The following is a 16,337-nucleotide window of genomic DNA, read 5'->3' as shown; positions in this document are numbered from 1 at the left end:
GGAGCACGGGGAGTGGAGGATAAGTGAGGAGAGCTGCCAGGACCAGGCAGCTCTCGCGAGGGGGACAGTCTTGCTGGGAGGCAGAGCCGCAGCAACCGCAGGGGATTTAATCATCCCCCAGGGAGCTCGAGCAACTGGGAGCGCAGCGAACAGGAGAACGGCTAACAGGGCCAGCAAACAGGGAGTGACGTGCCACCCAGGAGTGGTGCTGCAGTTCATGCAGGCAGGGCGAGCAGGGAGGACAGGCAGGGGACAACCCCATGGCCCGTTTAGAGAAGCAGAAGTCAGAGAAGTGTCCCAGCTTCAGCTTCAACCTAGCAAAATGGTGAGCACTCGCCTAAGGACTAAAGCCAAGGCTCAGGTGGACAAAACCCAGGTGAAGGTCAGTGCATCCACCCAGACAGAGCTGGTTAGTAGAGAAGCTTCGGTGCAGGTGGAGTGCAGGGAGTGTTTAGACTGCTTAGGGACCTATGCCTCTGAGGCAAAAAATGTGTCATAGGTGCCCTCAAGTTCAGGAACTGCAGCGCCTGGTGAAAGAGCTGCAGGAAAGTGTGAGTAGGCTCTGTAGTATTAGAGGGGAAGAAGTGGAGAAAGATGGAGGCTTCCGCAATCAGGTGCAAGCCTCCAGTGAATCCAATAAGTCATGGACCCTGGTTACAAAAAAAAAGAAAGACAAAGGCTTGTCTTCAAAGCCCTCCTTCCAGAGTGCCCACTACAAATAAGTATGAGTCACTGGCAACAAGGGACTTCAACAAGCAAGCTCCAAAAGGGGAAAACCCACTCAACAACCCATCAGCTGCTCCACCTGCAGTAGGTAATGGACATCACAGGAAGAGGCGACAGGTGCTTGTTGTGGGTGACTCACTGCTAAGGGGCACTGAGAGACCCGTCTGTTTAGCAGGTAGGGAGTCAAGAGAGGTGTGCTGCCTGCCTGGGGCCAAGATCAGGGATGTGGCCAAGAGAGTGCCACAACTCATCAGGGATGCAGGCTACTACCCCTTACTTGTGTTCCATGTAGGTATGAATGATGTCATGAGGCATGAGATCTCCAGGATCCAGATGGATTTTAAATCCTTGGGGGAGCAGGTAAAAGGTAGAGGGACTCAGATTATTTTCTCCTCTGTCCTGTTCACTAGAGATAAAGGAGGAGTTTGTAAAGGAAAAATCAGCCAAGTGAACTCCTGGCTGAGAGACTGGTGCCGGCGGGAAGGCTTTGGGTACTTTGACAATGGATCCTTCCTTGGGGACTACAGCTTGATAGGATGGGATGGGATTCATCTCTCCCGTAAAGGCACTGCAATATTTGGGAGTAGACTAGCAAATTTAATAAAGAGGTCTTTAAACTAAGGGACTTGGGGGGTGTGGGGAGAAGCAAAACAGAACAAGCTGTCCCCTCTATCTGGGAAACAGGGCAGGACAGGGAATGCAATGATAAGTGCCCTTCATCTGCACACTGGGCTGAGATACGGAAGGCTGACCACCCTGAGAAAGAGCCAAACCGGGGAGGAACCTCCTGCACCTGTCCAGGGAAACCTGTGTGTTTGAGTAAGTCCTTGCGCTGCCTCTACACCAATGCACACAACCTGGTGAATAAGCAGGAGGAACTGGAGATGTGGGTGCAGATGCGGGGCTACGACCACATTGCAGTTACAGAGATGTGGTGGGAGAGCTACCATGAATGGAGCACAGACATGGAGGGTTATGTATTGTTCAGGAAAGACAGGCTGACAAGGTGTGGAGGTGGAGTTGCTCTCTATGTGAGGGAGCAATTAATGTGTACCAAACTGTGACTAGGTGGGGATGAGGAGAGAGTAGAGTGCTTATGGGTAAAAATTAATGAGCAGGGCAAGGCAGGTGATATTGTTGTAGGAGTCTGCTACAGGCCACCTGATCAGGAGGAGGATGTGGATGAGGCCTTCTACGAACAGCTGAGAGCTGCCCCACAATCACAGTCCCTGGTCCTCATGGAGGACATCAACCACCCTGATATTTGCTGGGATAGCCACACAGCCAAGCATGCATACTCCAGGAGGTTCCTACAGATTGTTGATGACAACTTCCTATTGCAGATGATCGAGGAACCAACAAGGAGGGGTGTGCTGCTGGACGTGGTACTGACAAATAAGGAGGGCCTGGTTGGGGATGTGAAGGTTGGAGGCAACCTCGGCTGCAGTGACCATGAGATGGTAGAGTTCAAGATCCTGTGTGGAAGAGGCAGAACGCAAAGCAGGGCTGTGACCCTGGATTTCAGGTGAGCCAACTTTGGCCTCTTCAAAGATCTACTTGGACGGATCTCATGGGATATGATTCTAGAAGACAGAAGTGCTAATGAGAAATGATCAATATTCAAGCACCACTTCCTCCAAGCCCAGGATCAGTGTGTCCCAATGTGCAAGAAAGGAGGAAAAGGAGGTAGGAGGACTCCATGGATGAGCAAGGATCTGCTGGGACAACTCAGGCAGACAGCAGCCATCTATGAGAGGTGGAAACAGGGGCTGGCTTCTTGTGAAGATTATAGGAACATTGCCAGGGCATGCAGGGGTGCAACTAGGAAGGCTAGAGCCCTCCTAGAATTAAATTTAGCCAGGGATGTTAAGGACAGTAATAAGGCATTTTTCAAGTACATCAGCAGCAGAAGGATGGTGAGGGGGAATGTGGGCCCTCTGCTAAATGCTGAGGGTGCCCTAGTGTCTGAGGATGCAGAGAAGGCCGAAGTACTGAATGCCTTCTTTGCTTCAGTCTTTACGGCCAAGGCTGACCCTCGGGAAGCCCAGTCCGGCAAGGATAACAGGATGGCTAGGACAGCAGAGGACTTGCCCTGGGTGGAAGAGGAAGAGGTTAAAGACTTGTTGGGCAAACTTAAGGCTCATAAGTCAATGGGTCCTGATGGGATGCATCCTAGAGTGCTGAGAGAGCTGACTGATGTGATTGCTAAGCCTCTCTCCATCATTTTTGAACAATCATAGAGGACAGGCGAGGTGCCTGAGGACTGGAGAAAGGCCAGGGTCACTCCAGTCTTCAAAAAGGGCAGGAAGGATGACCCAGGAAACTACAGGCTGGTCAGCCTCACCTCCATCCCTGGAGAAGTGATGGAACAACTCATCCTGAATGTTATCACTGAACATATGAAGGATAAGATGGTTATCAAGGGGAGTCAACATGGATTCGCCAAGGGGAAATCCTGTATGACTAACCCGATAGCCTTCTATGAGTGCATAACCGGCTTGCTGGATGAGGGGAGAGCAGCGGATGTCATCTACCTTGACTTCAGCAAGGCTTTTGACACTGTCTCCCATAACATCCTCATCAGAAAGCTCAGGCAGTATGGCTTGGATGAGTGGACAGTGAGGTGGATGGAGAGCTGGCTGAATGACAGAACCCAGAGGGTGGTGATCACTGGCACAGAACCGAGATGGAGGCCTGTGTCCAGTGGAGTTTCACAGGGATCGGTTCTGGGGCCAGTCTTGTTCAACATCTTCATCTACGACCTGAATGAGGGGACAGAGTGTACCCTCAGAAAGTTCACTGATGACACCAAACTGGGAGGACTGGCTGATTCCCCAGAAGGCTGTGCTGCCATTCAGCGGGATCTCGACTGGCTTGAGAGTTGGGCAGAGAGGAACCTCATGAGGTTCAACAAGGACAAGTGCAGAGTCCTGCATCTGGGAAGAAACAACCCCACGTACCAGTACAGGCTGGGGGTCGAACTGCTAAAGAGCAGCTCTGCAGAGAGAGACCTGGGAGTTCTGATTGATAATAAGATAAATATGAGCCAGCAATGTGCCCTCATGGCCAAGAAGGTGAATGGCATTCTGGGGTGCATTAAGAAGAGTGTGGCCAGCAGGTCAAGGGAGGTTCTTCTCCCTCTCTACTCTGTCCTGGTGAGACATCATCTGGAGTACTGTGTCCAGTTCTGGGCTCCTCATCTCAAGAGGGACAGGGAAGTGCTGGAGAGAGTCCAGCGCAGGGCCACCAAGATGATCAGGGGAATGGAACATCTTTCATATGAGGAAAGGCTGCGGGGACTGGGGCTGTTTAGTCTGGAGAAGAGGATATTGATGGGAGATCTTATTAACCTTTATAAATATCTAAAGGGTGAGTGTTAGGAGGTTGGGACAACCCTTTTTTCTATAGTAGCTAGCAACAGGACAAGGGGTAATGGGATGAAGGTGGAACACAAAAAGTTCCACTTAAACATAAGAAAAAACTATTTCATTGTGAGGGTGACAGAGCAGTGAAACAGGCTGCCCAGGGAGGTTGTGGAGTGTCCTTCCTTGGAGGTCTTCAAGACCCACCTGGACATGTTCCTATGTGACCTGATCTAGGTGACCCTGCTTCTGCAGGGGGGTTGGACTAGATGATCTCTAAAGGTCCCTTCCAACTCTACCATTCTATGATTCTAAATATATGTAATTTCTCACCGTCACACATGAAATTTTGTAGATCAGAGAAATATTTGTTTATGGATACAAAACTTCTCCTGACCTATATGCTAGAAGCCTGTTACAAGCCAAAGAGATGCTAGAGCTTTTCAGAAAGAGCCGAAGTAGCTCTAATAAAAGAAAATATTAGGAAGTTTAAACACAGACATTAGTATCAGCCTCTACCTAAAAATAAAAACCAAATTAGACTTTAGTCATGTTCCTACAAGTTAGAAGGAACTAATGTTCAAGGCTGATTTGTTTATTAACCTAAATTCCAGCCTTTTACACACATAAACACCAGGGCATCATAATTCACATTTTCCTAGCATTAAGTTGTGGACTTCAGTATATTGTATAAGAATCCAAAAGAAGTAGACTTAAATAAATGCAGGAACAGGATCTGCTTTTTTTCTTTCCTGCTGTATTTTCCTTCATACTTGTCCTGGGTTTGGCTGGGATAGGGTTAACTCTCCCTAGCTGCCGCCAGGGGGCGGGGCCGAGCTATTCAATCCCATGTGACCTCATGCTTAGGATATAAGGGCAGTAGGCCAGGCCAGGCCAGGCTGGTGCTGTGCTAAATGTGGGAATTGTGGTTCTGTTTGTAGACTGAGCGTCGGGTGGTGAGCAGTTACACCAGGCATTGCTCGTTTTTTTATATGTGCTTTTGTAACTGCCTACTCTTTGTGGTGTTCTATTAAATTGTCCTTATCTCAACCCACAAAGTTTTAGAACTCTCTTGATTCTATTCCCCATCCTGCTAAGGTGGGGAGGAGTGAGTAACTGGGTGGTTTGATTATTGTTCAGCCAGGGCTAAACCACCACAATGCTTCAAAGGAACTAAATTACTGTTGATAAAACTCAAAAGCTTGATCCTGAGTAATACAGTGAGAGTATAAAATACCATGCTCAAGAATGAAAATTTGTCAGTTAAACTGAGCTAAAATAATGGGCACCCTTACTGAAGGTTTGTAATCAACACTGCTTATAGTTACTTAGATGCATTAGAAAAGACATTTACTTTTGGAAAATAAAAATAAATATAGCATTTGAAAAACTGTAGACTTGGGAGAGGAACCAAAAAACTAACTCCCTGTCATGGGTTTGTGTGGAGCCATTCCTGTAATGGGGAAGGGGCTATAAAGATGGCTCCTATAAGAAGTGGCTCAAAACTTTCCCTGATTCTGTCAGACCCACTTCTGGGGCTGAGCCAATTGGGCACCTCTGTGATCACTTTTTAAGAAGAAGCAGATGGAAGAGGAGGGTGGTTCTTCCTGTTCTTCCTTCTTTTATGACTGGTGGTGGAAAGAGTCGGAGAAGAGAGAAGCAACCATGTGGACTCCAAGGTCAGTGAAGGAAGAGAGGAGGTGTGCTGGAGCAGAGACCTCCCTGCATCCTATGGTGAGATAGCAGGCTATCTTCCTGCAACCAGTGGAGAGGAATGGTGAAGCTGAGATCTGATGGCAGTTCATGGAGGACCCCATGCCACAGGTGGTGACTATGCCTGGAGGAGACCATGAATTTGTGGGAGAGTGGCATTGCAGCAGAAGTTGCCTGGAATGCTGCTGGCTGCAAAGGAGTCCCACACTGGAGGAGTTTGTGAGGAGCTGTAGCCCTTGGGAAGGACTCACACTCAAGAGGTTTGTTAAGGACTGTATTCCATGGGAGGGACTCTGCTTTGGAGCAGGGGAAGAATGGGAAAAGTCGTCCTCCTCTGAGAAGAAAGAAGTAGCAGAGACCATCTGTGAGGGACTGACCACATTCCCCATTCTCTGCCTCCCTGCACCATTGAGGGGACAGAAGGTAGAGATATCAGGAGCAATGAGCTGAGTCCATGTCCTGGTTTAGGCCCATCAGGGAACAAAAGACCACGATTAGCCTCAAGTACCAAAGACCTGAGGATTGCCAAAGGGCAGGGAGAGCTAAATTGTCGCTTAAGGTTCAGGACACAACAGACCAGGCTACTCGCTTGGGGAAGAAAACAGAAAATAATTTAATGCAACACCAACTAAAGCATAACCATAAAACCCCAAAACATAACCAATATAAAACAACACAGAGCGGTACAATGATGAAGAGTCCAACCAGCCCTTTAAGACCACCTTCTCCCCACCCTTTTCCCAGGCTCAAAGTCCTGATCCCGGTGTCTTTACCTCCTCCCCCCTGAATGGCTCAGGGAGGCAGGGAATGTGGGTTTCAGTCAGTCTATTCCTGATAGCTTCTGCCCTTTGTCTCTCCTCAGGGCAGGTGGGATCTGCACCAGTTCTCCCTGCACCTCCATGGGGTACCTCACACACATGGCAGCCCTGCACGGGCTGTTCCGACATGCATTTATCCCAAAGGCTGCAGCTCCTTTCTGCCTCTTGTGTGGGTCTGCTCTGCGGCCCGCAGGCTCTCCAGCACGGCCTGCGTCATGGCCGCCTCCTCACACAGTCTCTCGCCTGTCTGGGTGCACTCACACAGTGCTGCTGATGGCTCTCAGTCTTGCCACGGCCCTGCATGGGTTGCAGGGGTACAGCCTACGCTATCACCATGGGTTCCAGAGGGGTCTCTGGTCTGGTGCTCCACCTTCCTTCCTCCTTCTCTGACTGCGGGGTCCACGTGGTCGCCTCCATCTTGTATCACTCTTACACCTCCTGCAAGCACTTCAAATTCCCGTCCCCTAAATAGTGATCGCAGAGGCGCCAGATTGGCCCAGCTGGGCTGGAGGTGGGTCTGAACCCAGGAGCCAGGGGAGAGTCCAAAAACTCTTTACCGGGTCTTCACTGCAACCCGCTCCCCCTGTTATCAAGCAAAACCAGCTCCTTGCTAAACCATGACAGTCCAGAAAGAGGGGAGGGGTGAGTGAAGGAGATCTTAAAGTGCCAGCTGTATTTCTCTCATCATCCTGTTCTGTTTTTGCTTTCTGTTCTGTTTCTTGTAGGTAGTAGAATAAAGTTTTATTACTTTCCTCTCTAAGTCAAGTAGTTGAGTCAATTTTGCCTGGAACTGTAATTGGCAGTGAGCCCTCCCTGCCCCTTTTCTCAAGCCACAATGTTATCTTTTGTCCTTGGTCTTCTGCCATCGTAAGGAAGGTGGGGATGTATGGGGAGGGGAGGGAAGTGAGCAAGAGGCTGTGTGGTGCTTTGTTGCTGGCTGGGCCTGAACCACAACACTCAAAAAAACCAAGAGGCACACAATGTTTGAAAATTGAACTTGTCAAAGAGGTGGTATTGAAATATCATTTTAATGCCAAAAAAGCATTCTTTAGTTTTGCAAATATCTTTTATAGGTTTTTCTAGAAAAAATAAGAGTCTAATTAAAGGAAATGAAGTCTTCACAGAAAAAAAAAAACCTATTTAAAATAGAACTAATCATTTAAACCATTTAAAATGTGTAAATCTTAGAAAACCTGTTTATCAACAAAGTTTTGTTACACTTAACATCTGCTTTAGTGTTAGCCTATATCTAGTAAAAAATTTGCTGTGAACTTCAGATTTGCTGCTCTCCATCATCTACCAGCAGTCCTGGCTCACTGAGAAGGTCCCACTGAACTGGAGGATGGCAAATGTAACACCCATCTACAAGAAAGGCCAGAAGGAGGATCCTGGGAACTATAGGCCTTTCAGCCTGATTTCAATGCCAAGGAAGATTATGGAACAGATCGTCCTGAGTGCCATTGTGAGGCACACAGAGGACAACCAAGGGTTCAGGACCAGTCAACATGGCTTCATGAAGGGCAGGTCCTGTTTGACCAATCTGATCTCCTTCTATGACAAGATGACCTGCTTAGTGGATGAGGGAAAAGCTGTGGATGTGATCTTCCTGGACTTTAGTAAGGCCTTTGACACAGTCTCCCATAGCATCCTCCTGGAGAAACTGACTGCCCATGGCTTGGATGGATATACTCTGACATGGATGGAAAACTGACTGGATGGCTGGGCCCAGGAAGTGGTGGTGAATGGAGCTAAATCCAGTTGGCAGCTGGTCACCAGTGGTGTTCCCCAGGGCTCAGTGTTGGGGCCTGTTTTATTTAACATCTTTATCAATGATCTAAATGAGAGAATCAAATGTACCCTAAGTAAATTTGCTGATGATAGAAAGCTGGGCAGGTACATAGAAGTGTTTGAGGGCAGGAAGTCTCTTCAGAGGGACCTGGACAGGCTGGATCAGTGTGCTGAGGCCAATTCTATGAGGTTCAACAAGGCCAAGTGCTGGGTCCTGCACTTGGCATTATTTGACAGCCGGTTGAACATGAGCCAGCAGTGTGCATAGGTGGCCAAGAAGGCCAATGGCATCCTGGCTTGAAATAGTGTGGCTAGCAGGACCAAGGAGGTGATTGTCCCCTTGTACTTGGTGCTGGCAAGGCCACACCTTGAATCCTGTCTCCAGTTCTGGACCCCTCACTACAAGAAGGACATGGAGGTGCTGGAGTGTGTCCAGAGATGGGTAACAAAGCTGGTGAAGGGACTGGAGAACAAGTCTTATGAGGAGCAGCTGAGGGATCTGGGGATGTTTAGCCTAGAGAGGAGAGGAGATATGGTCACTCTCTACAGCTACCTGAAAGGGAGTTGGAGTGAAGTGGGAGTTGATCTCTTCTCTCCAATAATGAATGATAGGAAAAGAGGAAATGGGCTCAAGTTGCTCCAGGGGAAGTTTAGACTGGACATGAGGAAGAACTTTTTCACTGAGGGAATTATTAAGCATTGGAATGGGCTGCCCAGGGAGATGGTGGAGTCACCATCCCTAGAGACACTTAAAAGACACATAGATGAGGTACTGTATTTCTGTATTCTTGTAGAAAAAAATAATTTCTCTGTAGCATCCTATTAATTTCATTAGATGAATCAAATTCATTGTTTCATACTGTGTGCTACTTATTCATGTGGCTGACAGATTCTGGTGATCCACCATGTTTCGTGCTCTCAAAAAAAAAAATGTCTGGACAAGTTGTGGGGGTGAATGGGGGCACTGAGCAAGAGACCGTCATGGTGCTGCTGTGCTAGCTGGGCCAAACCACGACATTTTTGGTGCCCGACGTGACACAGTCTTGTGAGGCTTGAAGCATTGGAGATTAAATTTGAGATAAGGATATTAATTGGGAGCGGTAACGGGCAAAACATGAAATGTGCTGCTGACTAATGAGGTCTTCGGTGGTTCTACCTCTGGTGAAGGGACGAGGGGTGGATTTTTAACAACTCCTTAAAAAGTGATTCGCAAAGGTGAGGGGTGGAATGTCATGGTTTGACATGATAGCCGTTTCTGGTAAGGGGGAAGGGGCTGTAAAGATGGCTCCTGTAAGTAGTTGCTTGAAACTCTCCCCAGCTCTGAGCCAGACTCACTTCTGGGGCTGAGCCAATTAGACGCCTCCATGATCACTTTTTAAGAAGAAACCAGAAGGGGAGGCTTTTTCCTCCTTCCTGTTTCTTCCTTCTTCTGTCTCTTCTTTTTCTTTGGCTGATGGTGGTGCAAGGAGTAGGAAGAGTGAGAAAAACAACCATGCAAACTCCAAGGTTAGTGATGAAAGAGAGGAGGAGGTGTGCTGGAGCAGAGACTCCCCTGCATTCTATGGAGAGAACTGGTGAAGCAGTAATTTGTTTGCATTTCTTTAAAGACCCCATATCAGTGGCAGAGACTCATGTTGCTAAAGTTGACCCCGGACCAGGGACAGAGACTCATTCTGCTAAGAACCCGGAGCCAGGGGCAGAGATTCACTTAATTAAAGGCCCCGTGCCAGGGACAGTGACTATGGCTGGAGGAGGCGATGTCCCGTGGGAGGGACTCAATCACTTCACTACCGACCCCGAGCCAGAAAACTTTAAAACTATGGCCAGAAGAGGCCGTGTCCTGAGGGAGGGACTCTTTATCACTATGACCAGAGCAGTCTGTGTCCCATGGAAGGGACACAATATTCACATAAGTTGTAACTATGGGGAGGAACTCACAAAGTAGCTCATTAAACTTATGCCTAGAAGAGGCCATGTCCTGAGGGAGGGACCCTATAACTGCAGAAACTGCAACCATGGCAAAGATTTCATGCCAGAGATATTCACTAAGGACTGCATCCCATGTGAGGGACCCTGTATCAGCAGAAGCCGCAACTGTTGGGAATAACCCACACCAGAGAAGTTTGTTAAGGACTATGTCCTGGGGGAGGGACCCCGTATTGGAGCAGGGAAAGAATGCCAGGAGTCATCCTCATCTGAGCAGAGAGAAGCAGCAGAGCCCATCTGTGAGAGACTGAGCACATTCCCCATTCCCTGCCCCCCTGAGCCATTGAGGGGGGAGGAGGTAGAGATATGGGAAGCAATGAGCTGGGCCCGGGAAGAAAGGAGGGATGGGGGAGGGAGATCTTAAAATGCTGGTTGTAATTTTCTCAATCATCCTAATCCCTTTTTACTTTTTGTTCTGTCCTGTTTCTTGTAGGTAGTAGAATAAACTTTCCTACTTTCCTCTCTAAGTTGAGTAGTGGAGTCTGTTTTGCCCGGAACTGTAATTGGCAGCGAGCCCTCCCTGCCCACAACAACCTTGCTTATCTTTTTACTTCCATTTCACTGGGGCTTCTGCCATCCTAACGAGGGTAGGGGTGAATGGGGGCACAGAGCGAGAGACTGTCATGGTGCTGCTGTGCTAGCTGGGCCAAGCCATGACAGTTGTCTTCCTGCATATGTAGACTACTATTGTATATATTTTCAGAGAAAAAGCATGTCAGTATCAGTACTCAATATTAATCTTGCAGCAGGTTTATTTTCATCATTATAAGATATCTATTTTTTTGCACATTCTGTGATGTGCAGTTTTCATGGTTTAACCCCAGTAAGTGGCTAATCTCCACACAGCCGCTCGCTCATTCCCCTCCATTGGGAGGTGGAAGAGAATCATAACAGTAAAAGTGAGAAAACTCCTGGGTTGAGATAAAGACCAGTTAATAGATAAAGCAAAAGCCACACAGGCAAGCAAAGCAAAACAAGGAATTCCTCACTTCCCATCACTAGGCAGATTTTAAGCCATCTCCAGGAAACGGCTCCATCATGCATAATGGTTACTTGGTAAGACAAACACTGAACGTTCCCCTCCTTCCCCCGGCTTTATAAGCTGAGCGTGACATTCTGTGGTCTGGAGTCAACTGGGGTCAACTGTCCCAGCTGTGTCCTCTCCCAACTTCTTGTGCACCCTCAGCCTACTTGCAGCAGGGGGTCGGGGGGTGAGAGGCAGAAAAGGCCCTGACTCTCTGTAAGCACTGCTCAACAATAATGAAAACAACCCTGTATTGTCAACACTGTTTTCAGAACAAATCCAAAGCATGGGCCCATACTAGCTGCTATGAAGAAAATTAACTCTGTCCTGGCCAAAACCAGCACAGTAATGTTCTTCAAAATTCCAGAATCAAAAGTTCTATATTACATAACAGTAGTAGCTTTTTTAAGTCTTCTAAATTGTTTGGATTTTCTTATTGTTGGTCTAGGCGATGGAGTTACTTGTGGAAAAAGCAATTAGCGGTGCTACTGGACCACAGAGTCCTGGGGATGCACTGAGAAGAGTTTTTGAGTGTATATCTTCAGGAATCATCCTTAAAGGCAAGTGGCATTTAATCAGTATTTGTATACTTATGCTTAACTGATGTTAAATCTGTAGTCCTGGTTGAAATAAGGTAGAGGTGTGCTATTAATTACTCTCTGTTGTAGATGGTCCTGGACTTCTGGACCCTTGTGAGAAAGATCCTTTCGATACACTTGTTTTAATGACAGATCAGCAACGAGAGGATATTACTTCAAGTGCACAGGTAAAGGAAAACATGTATGAAGTAACTAAATTTGATGTCTATTTCTGGGGTGATTTGGGTTTTTTTTTGTTTGAATTTGTTTTCTTTTGTTTTTAATGGAGCTATATGGTGGACATTATTTTTTTTTCTTATAATACAGTTCAGTCTTTCAGATGATAAATCTTAAGCAAGGCAATGAAAATGTCACAATAGAGGATGTATAATAGTGTTCATTTTTGCACTAAAATTAATGTATTTTCCTGAAAAGTTTGAAACACTCCAATTTATATATATCTGTAAAAAAGTCCATTCTACAGCAGTGTATTATTAGATTTAAAATTCCATTGGCATTTAATATCAGAAATAAATCTGTGTAATTTTTAATATTTATTGTATCCACTTACTTATTAACCATCCACACTTGCAACTTAAGAGATTACTGCTCCTACCTCTTCATCTTAACGTTTTGCTAAAGATTACTAATGTGTAAGGGGACATGTGACAAGCCTTGGAAGCTTCACTGTAAGTCCAGCATAAGAGCTACAGCTACAGATAATATCATACACCAGTAATGTTCTTCATTAATTGTTTGACAAAGTATTCCAAATTGTCATTTGTTTCTAACAGAGATATCTTCTTTCTATCCTTTTTCTAGTTTGCACTGAGACTTCTTGCATTTCGTCAAATACACAAAGTTTTAGGAATGGATCCATTACCACAGATGAACCAATGCTTCAACATCCATAATAATCGTAAAAGGAGAAGGGACGGTGATGGGGTTGATGGATTTGAAGCAGAGGGAAAAAAGGACAAAAAAGATTTTGATAGCTTTTAAAAATGTATGTTATCAGTGCTAAGACAGAAGGTGATAAAGGGTATTTGTTGACTTGATTTTAAATGGACATGACATATCTGTTTAAAACATCCAAAACCAACTTGGTAATTATATTTGGAAGAGAACAACCTAGCTCTTGTGTGAGATTCTGAATATTTTAATGAGTGTATTGTATCAAAGTATGGATGGAAAGACTACAAATGGAAACTATGTTGTTGGAAAAAAATAGCTTGAGGGGTTTTTCCTCATTGCATTTTCTTTAAATGTGTTGCTAAATTCAGTAACTTTTCTTCTTTTTTTTCCTTTTTTTATCAACAAGTGTGTTGTCTTATCTTGACTGTATTTAATGCAGCATTTCTGCTTCTGTTGCTGTATGTATTTTGACTTTTTTATTTAGAAGGTTTTTTTGTTTGCCTTTTACACTAGTTGGATAAGTTACTTTGTGTTAGTATAAACTGTTCTCCTATATAATATTTTACACACCTTTTATTTTGTAAAGTGACACTGCAGGATTATGTTGGTTTTGGGTTTTTTTCCTAAATATGAAGGGGTTACAACTCATAATTATCCTGCCATTTGAGTGCTCAGAATCAAATGATTTTGCCAATCTTGTAGCATTTGTCTCCTTAGTGTGATATAACAGTGTAAATAAGGCAAATGTATGTTAATCTAATCAAGTTTGCTGTTAGTTGTGCATTAGCAGTATAAAAGCTAATATTTACAGTATGATCTTGCAACAGTTTTAAAACAGATACATAATTGATCAAAGTTTTGCATGATATTTTTGTTTTTAATAGAAGGACTAAAACTATCATTTTAGGTTAAATGCATAGGTCTTTATATGATTGACTTTGTGTCATAGCAAGGCCAAAAAATAACTTCCTGAATTTCTTTTCTCAACATACAAGAAGCAGCACGCTAGTCATTCTTCTCAGTCAACTGTGTTGATTTGATATTAATGCCTCTCAGCCCTTAAACATAAATGATTGTCATATCAGTGCATGTAAAGTTATTCCTTATAACTATTCCTGTATAAACATTCTGTTATTTTTTCAATAACTCAAATTTTTTAAAAGGAAGTATTACTGAAAAAGTGAAAATTATCAAAGAAAAAAACCCAGAAAATTAATTATTTGATGTGGCCATGGTGTATACTTATGTCTTGCATAAAGCTAAATAACAGTGATGTAAAGTTACATCATGTTGTTGATATATACTCTGGTACATAGTTGTGATTTGTTGTCACAGCACTAGAGTGGAATACGCAAATAAAAATATATTAAATTACTAAAATTCATTATACACTGGAAACTGAAGTTTCACTCATTCTGTTCAATGTGTATTATGCTTTGTTACAAACCCATAAAATGCAGAGATTAACATAGGCTAACATTCTGGTAACTACTTCCATCAATGGCTATAGGAGAGTCTTGCACATTACAAAGATCACTTGTTATTTCTGGTACAATTTATTTCATTTTTCATTATTTCATTGTTTCATTTTGAGGTTGAATTTATCTTTCACTTTTTTTAATAAATAACTCTTGGAGTTAGGGGAATGTTTTTGTTTGCAACACCTACTGCTAACAGCATGGGCCTGTGGAATAAAAATACAATATTTCAGAAAAGTAGAGGAAGTCTTAATTTAATATAGTATTCTACAAGCATCAGAGTGCAACTTGACAAGGAGTAGCTGGTACAGTACTATGTTTTGGATGTACTTGTTTTACTTGTTGCTAAGTAGGGCTTATCCTAAGTGAAGGATTTTTCAGTTTCCCATGCTGTGCCAGTAAGGAGGTGCACAAGAGCTGGAAGGGAGCATGGCCAGGAGAGCTGACTCAAACCAGCCCAAGGAGCTATTCCATACCATAGAATGTCACACCCAGCATATAAACTGGGGGAGTTGGTGAGCAAGGAGTAGATCATTGCTGAGGCATCCGTCAGCGGGTGGTGAACAATTGCACTGTGAGTCACTTGAGATTTTCATACTATTTGTTCCTCTCTTTTATTTAGTTATCACAGAATGGTGTAGGGGTTAGAAGGGACCTCTAAAGATCATATAGTCCAACCCCCATACTCAAGCAGGTCCGCCTAGATCAGGTAACTCAGGAACGTGTCTAGGCAGAGTTTGAAAACCTCCAGAGAAGGAGACTCCACAACTTCCCTTGGCAACCTGTTCCAGTGCTCCGTCACCCTCACAGTAAAGAAGTTTTTCCTTAAGTTTTAAGTGGAACTTTTAGTGTTCCAGCTTTTGTCCATTACCCCTCTTCCTCTCACTGGACAGTACAGAAAAAAGGACTACCTCATCCCCTTGACATGCACCTTTCAAATATTTGTAAGTATTAATGAGGTCCCCCCTTAGTCTCCTCCAGGCTGAACAGTCTCAGAACCCGCAGCCTTTCATCATAAAACAGATGTTTGAGTCTCCTGATCATCTTAGTGCCCCTGCATTGGACTCTCTCCAGCACTTCCCTGTCCCTCGTGAGCTGACGAGCCCAAAACGGGACACAGTACTCCAGATGAGACCTCACCAGGGCACAGTAAAGGGGGAGCAGAACCTCCCTTGACTTCCTGGACACACTCTTCTTGATGCATACCAGAATGCCATTGGCCTTCTTGGCCACGAGGGAACATTGCTGGCTCATGGTTAGTTTATTATCACGTAGGACTCCCAAGTCTCTCTCTGCAGAGCTGCTCTCCAGCAGGTCAATCTCCAGCCTGTACTGGTGCATGGGGGTTGTTCCTTCCCAGATGCAGGACTCTGCACTTGTCCTTGTTGAACCTCATGAGGTTCCTCTCTGCCCAACTCTCAAGCTGGTTGAGATCCTGCTGAATGGCAGCACGGCCTTCTGGGGAATCAGCCAGTCCTCCCAGTTTGGTGTCATCAGTGAACTTGCTGAGGGTACACTCTGTCCCCTCATCCAGGTCGTTGATGAAGATGTTGAACAAGACTGGCCCAGAATCAATCCCTGTGGAACTCCACTGGCCACAGGCCTCCAACTCGATTCTGTGCCATTGATCACCACCCTCTGGGCTCTGTCATTCAGCCAGCTCTCGATCCACCTTATGGTCCACTCATCCAAGCCATACTGCCTGAGCTTTCTGATGAAGATATAATGGGAGACAGTGTCAAGAGGTTTGCTAAGGGTAAGGTAGATGACATCCACTGCTCTCCCCTCATCTACCCAGCCAGTTACGCACTCATAGAAGGCTATGAGATTGGTCAAGCAGGATGTCCCCTTTGGTGAATCCATGTTGACTTCCCCTGATAACCATCTTTTCCTTTCTGTGTTTTGAGATGGTAGCCAGGATGAGTTCTTCCATCACCTTTCCAGGGATG

At 45.3% G+C, this 16,337-nt stretch overlaps 1 protein-coding gene across 6 annotated transcripts in view; it reads left to right on the top strand.

Annotated features, from left to right (window-relative positions):
* The window catches only part of LOC133628477 (zinc finger RNA-binding protein-like), a 66,299-nt gene extending 50,504 nt beyond the window's left edge, over positions 1 to 15,795 (top strand). For 4 of the 6 annotated variants that reach the window (XM_062016675.1, XM_062016679.1, XM_062016674.1 and 1 more), the window contains 3 exons: positions 11,866 to 11,977; positions 12,086 to 12,183; positions 12,818 to 15,795. In XM_062016675.1, the coding sequence (XP_061872659.1) occupies positions 11,866 to 11,977; positions 12,086 to 12,183; positions 12,818 to 12,997 (390 nt within the window). In that variant the 3' untranslated portion in view covers positions 12,998 to 15,795. Of the gene's footprint in view, positions 1 to 2,069; positions 2,252 to 7,896; positions 8,637 to 11,865; positions 11,978 to 12,085; positions 12,184 to 12,817 lie in introns of those variants that run through there. The other 2 variants (XM_062016676.1, XM_062016678.1) reach the window with 2 other exon arrangements.
* The last annotated feature ends 542 nt before the right edge of the window (positions 15,796 to 16,337 follow it).

Source organism: Colius striatus, chromosome W (assembly GCF_028858725.1).
Source record: "Colius striatus isolate bColStr4 chromosome W, bColStr4.1.hap1, whole genome shotgun sequence".
In the NCBI taxonomy this organism is placed as follows: domain Eukaryota; kingdom Metazoa; phylum Chordata; class Aves; order Coliiformes; family Coliidae; genus Colius; species Colius striatus.
Note: the sequence above shows the minus strand (reverse complement) of the source record. Positions and strands in the feature narration are given on the sequence as shown.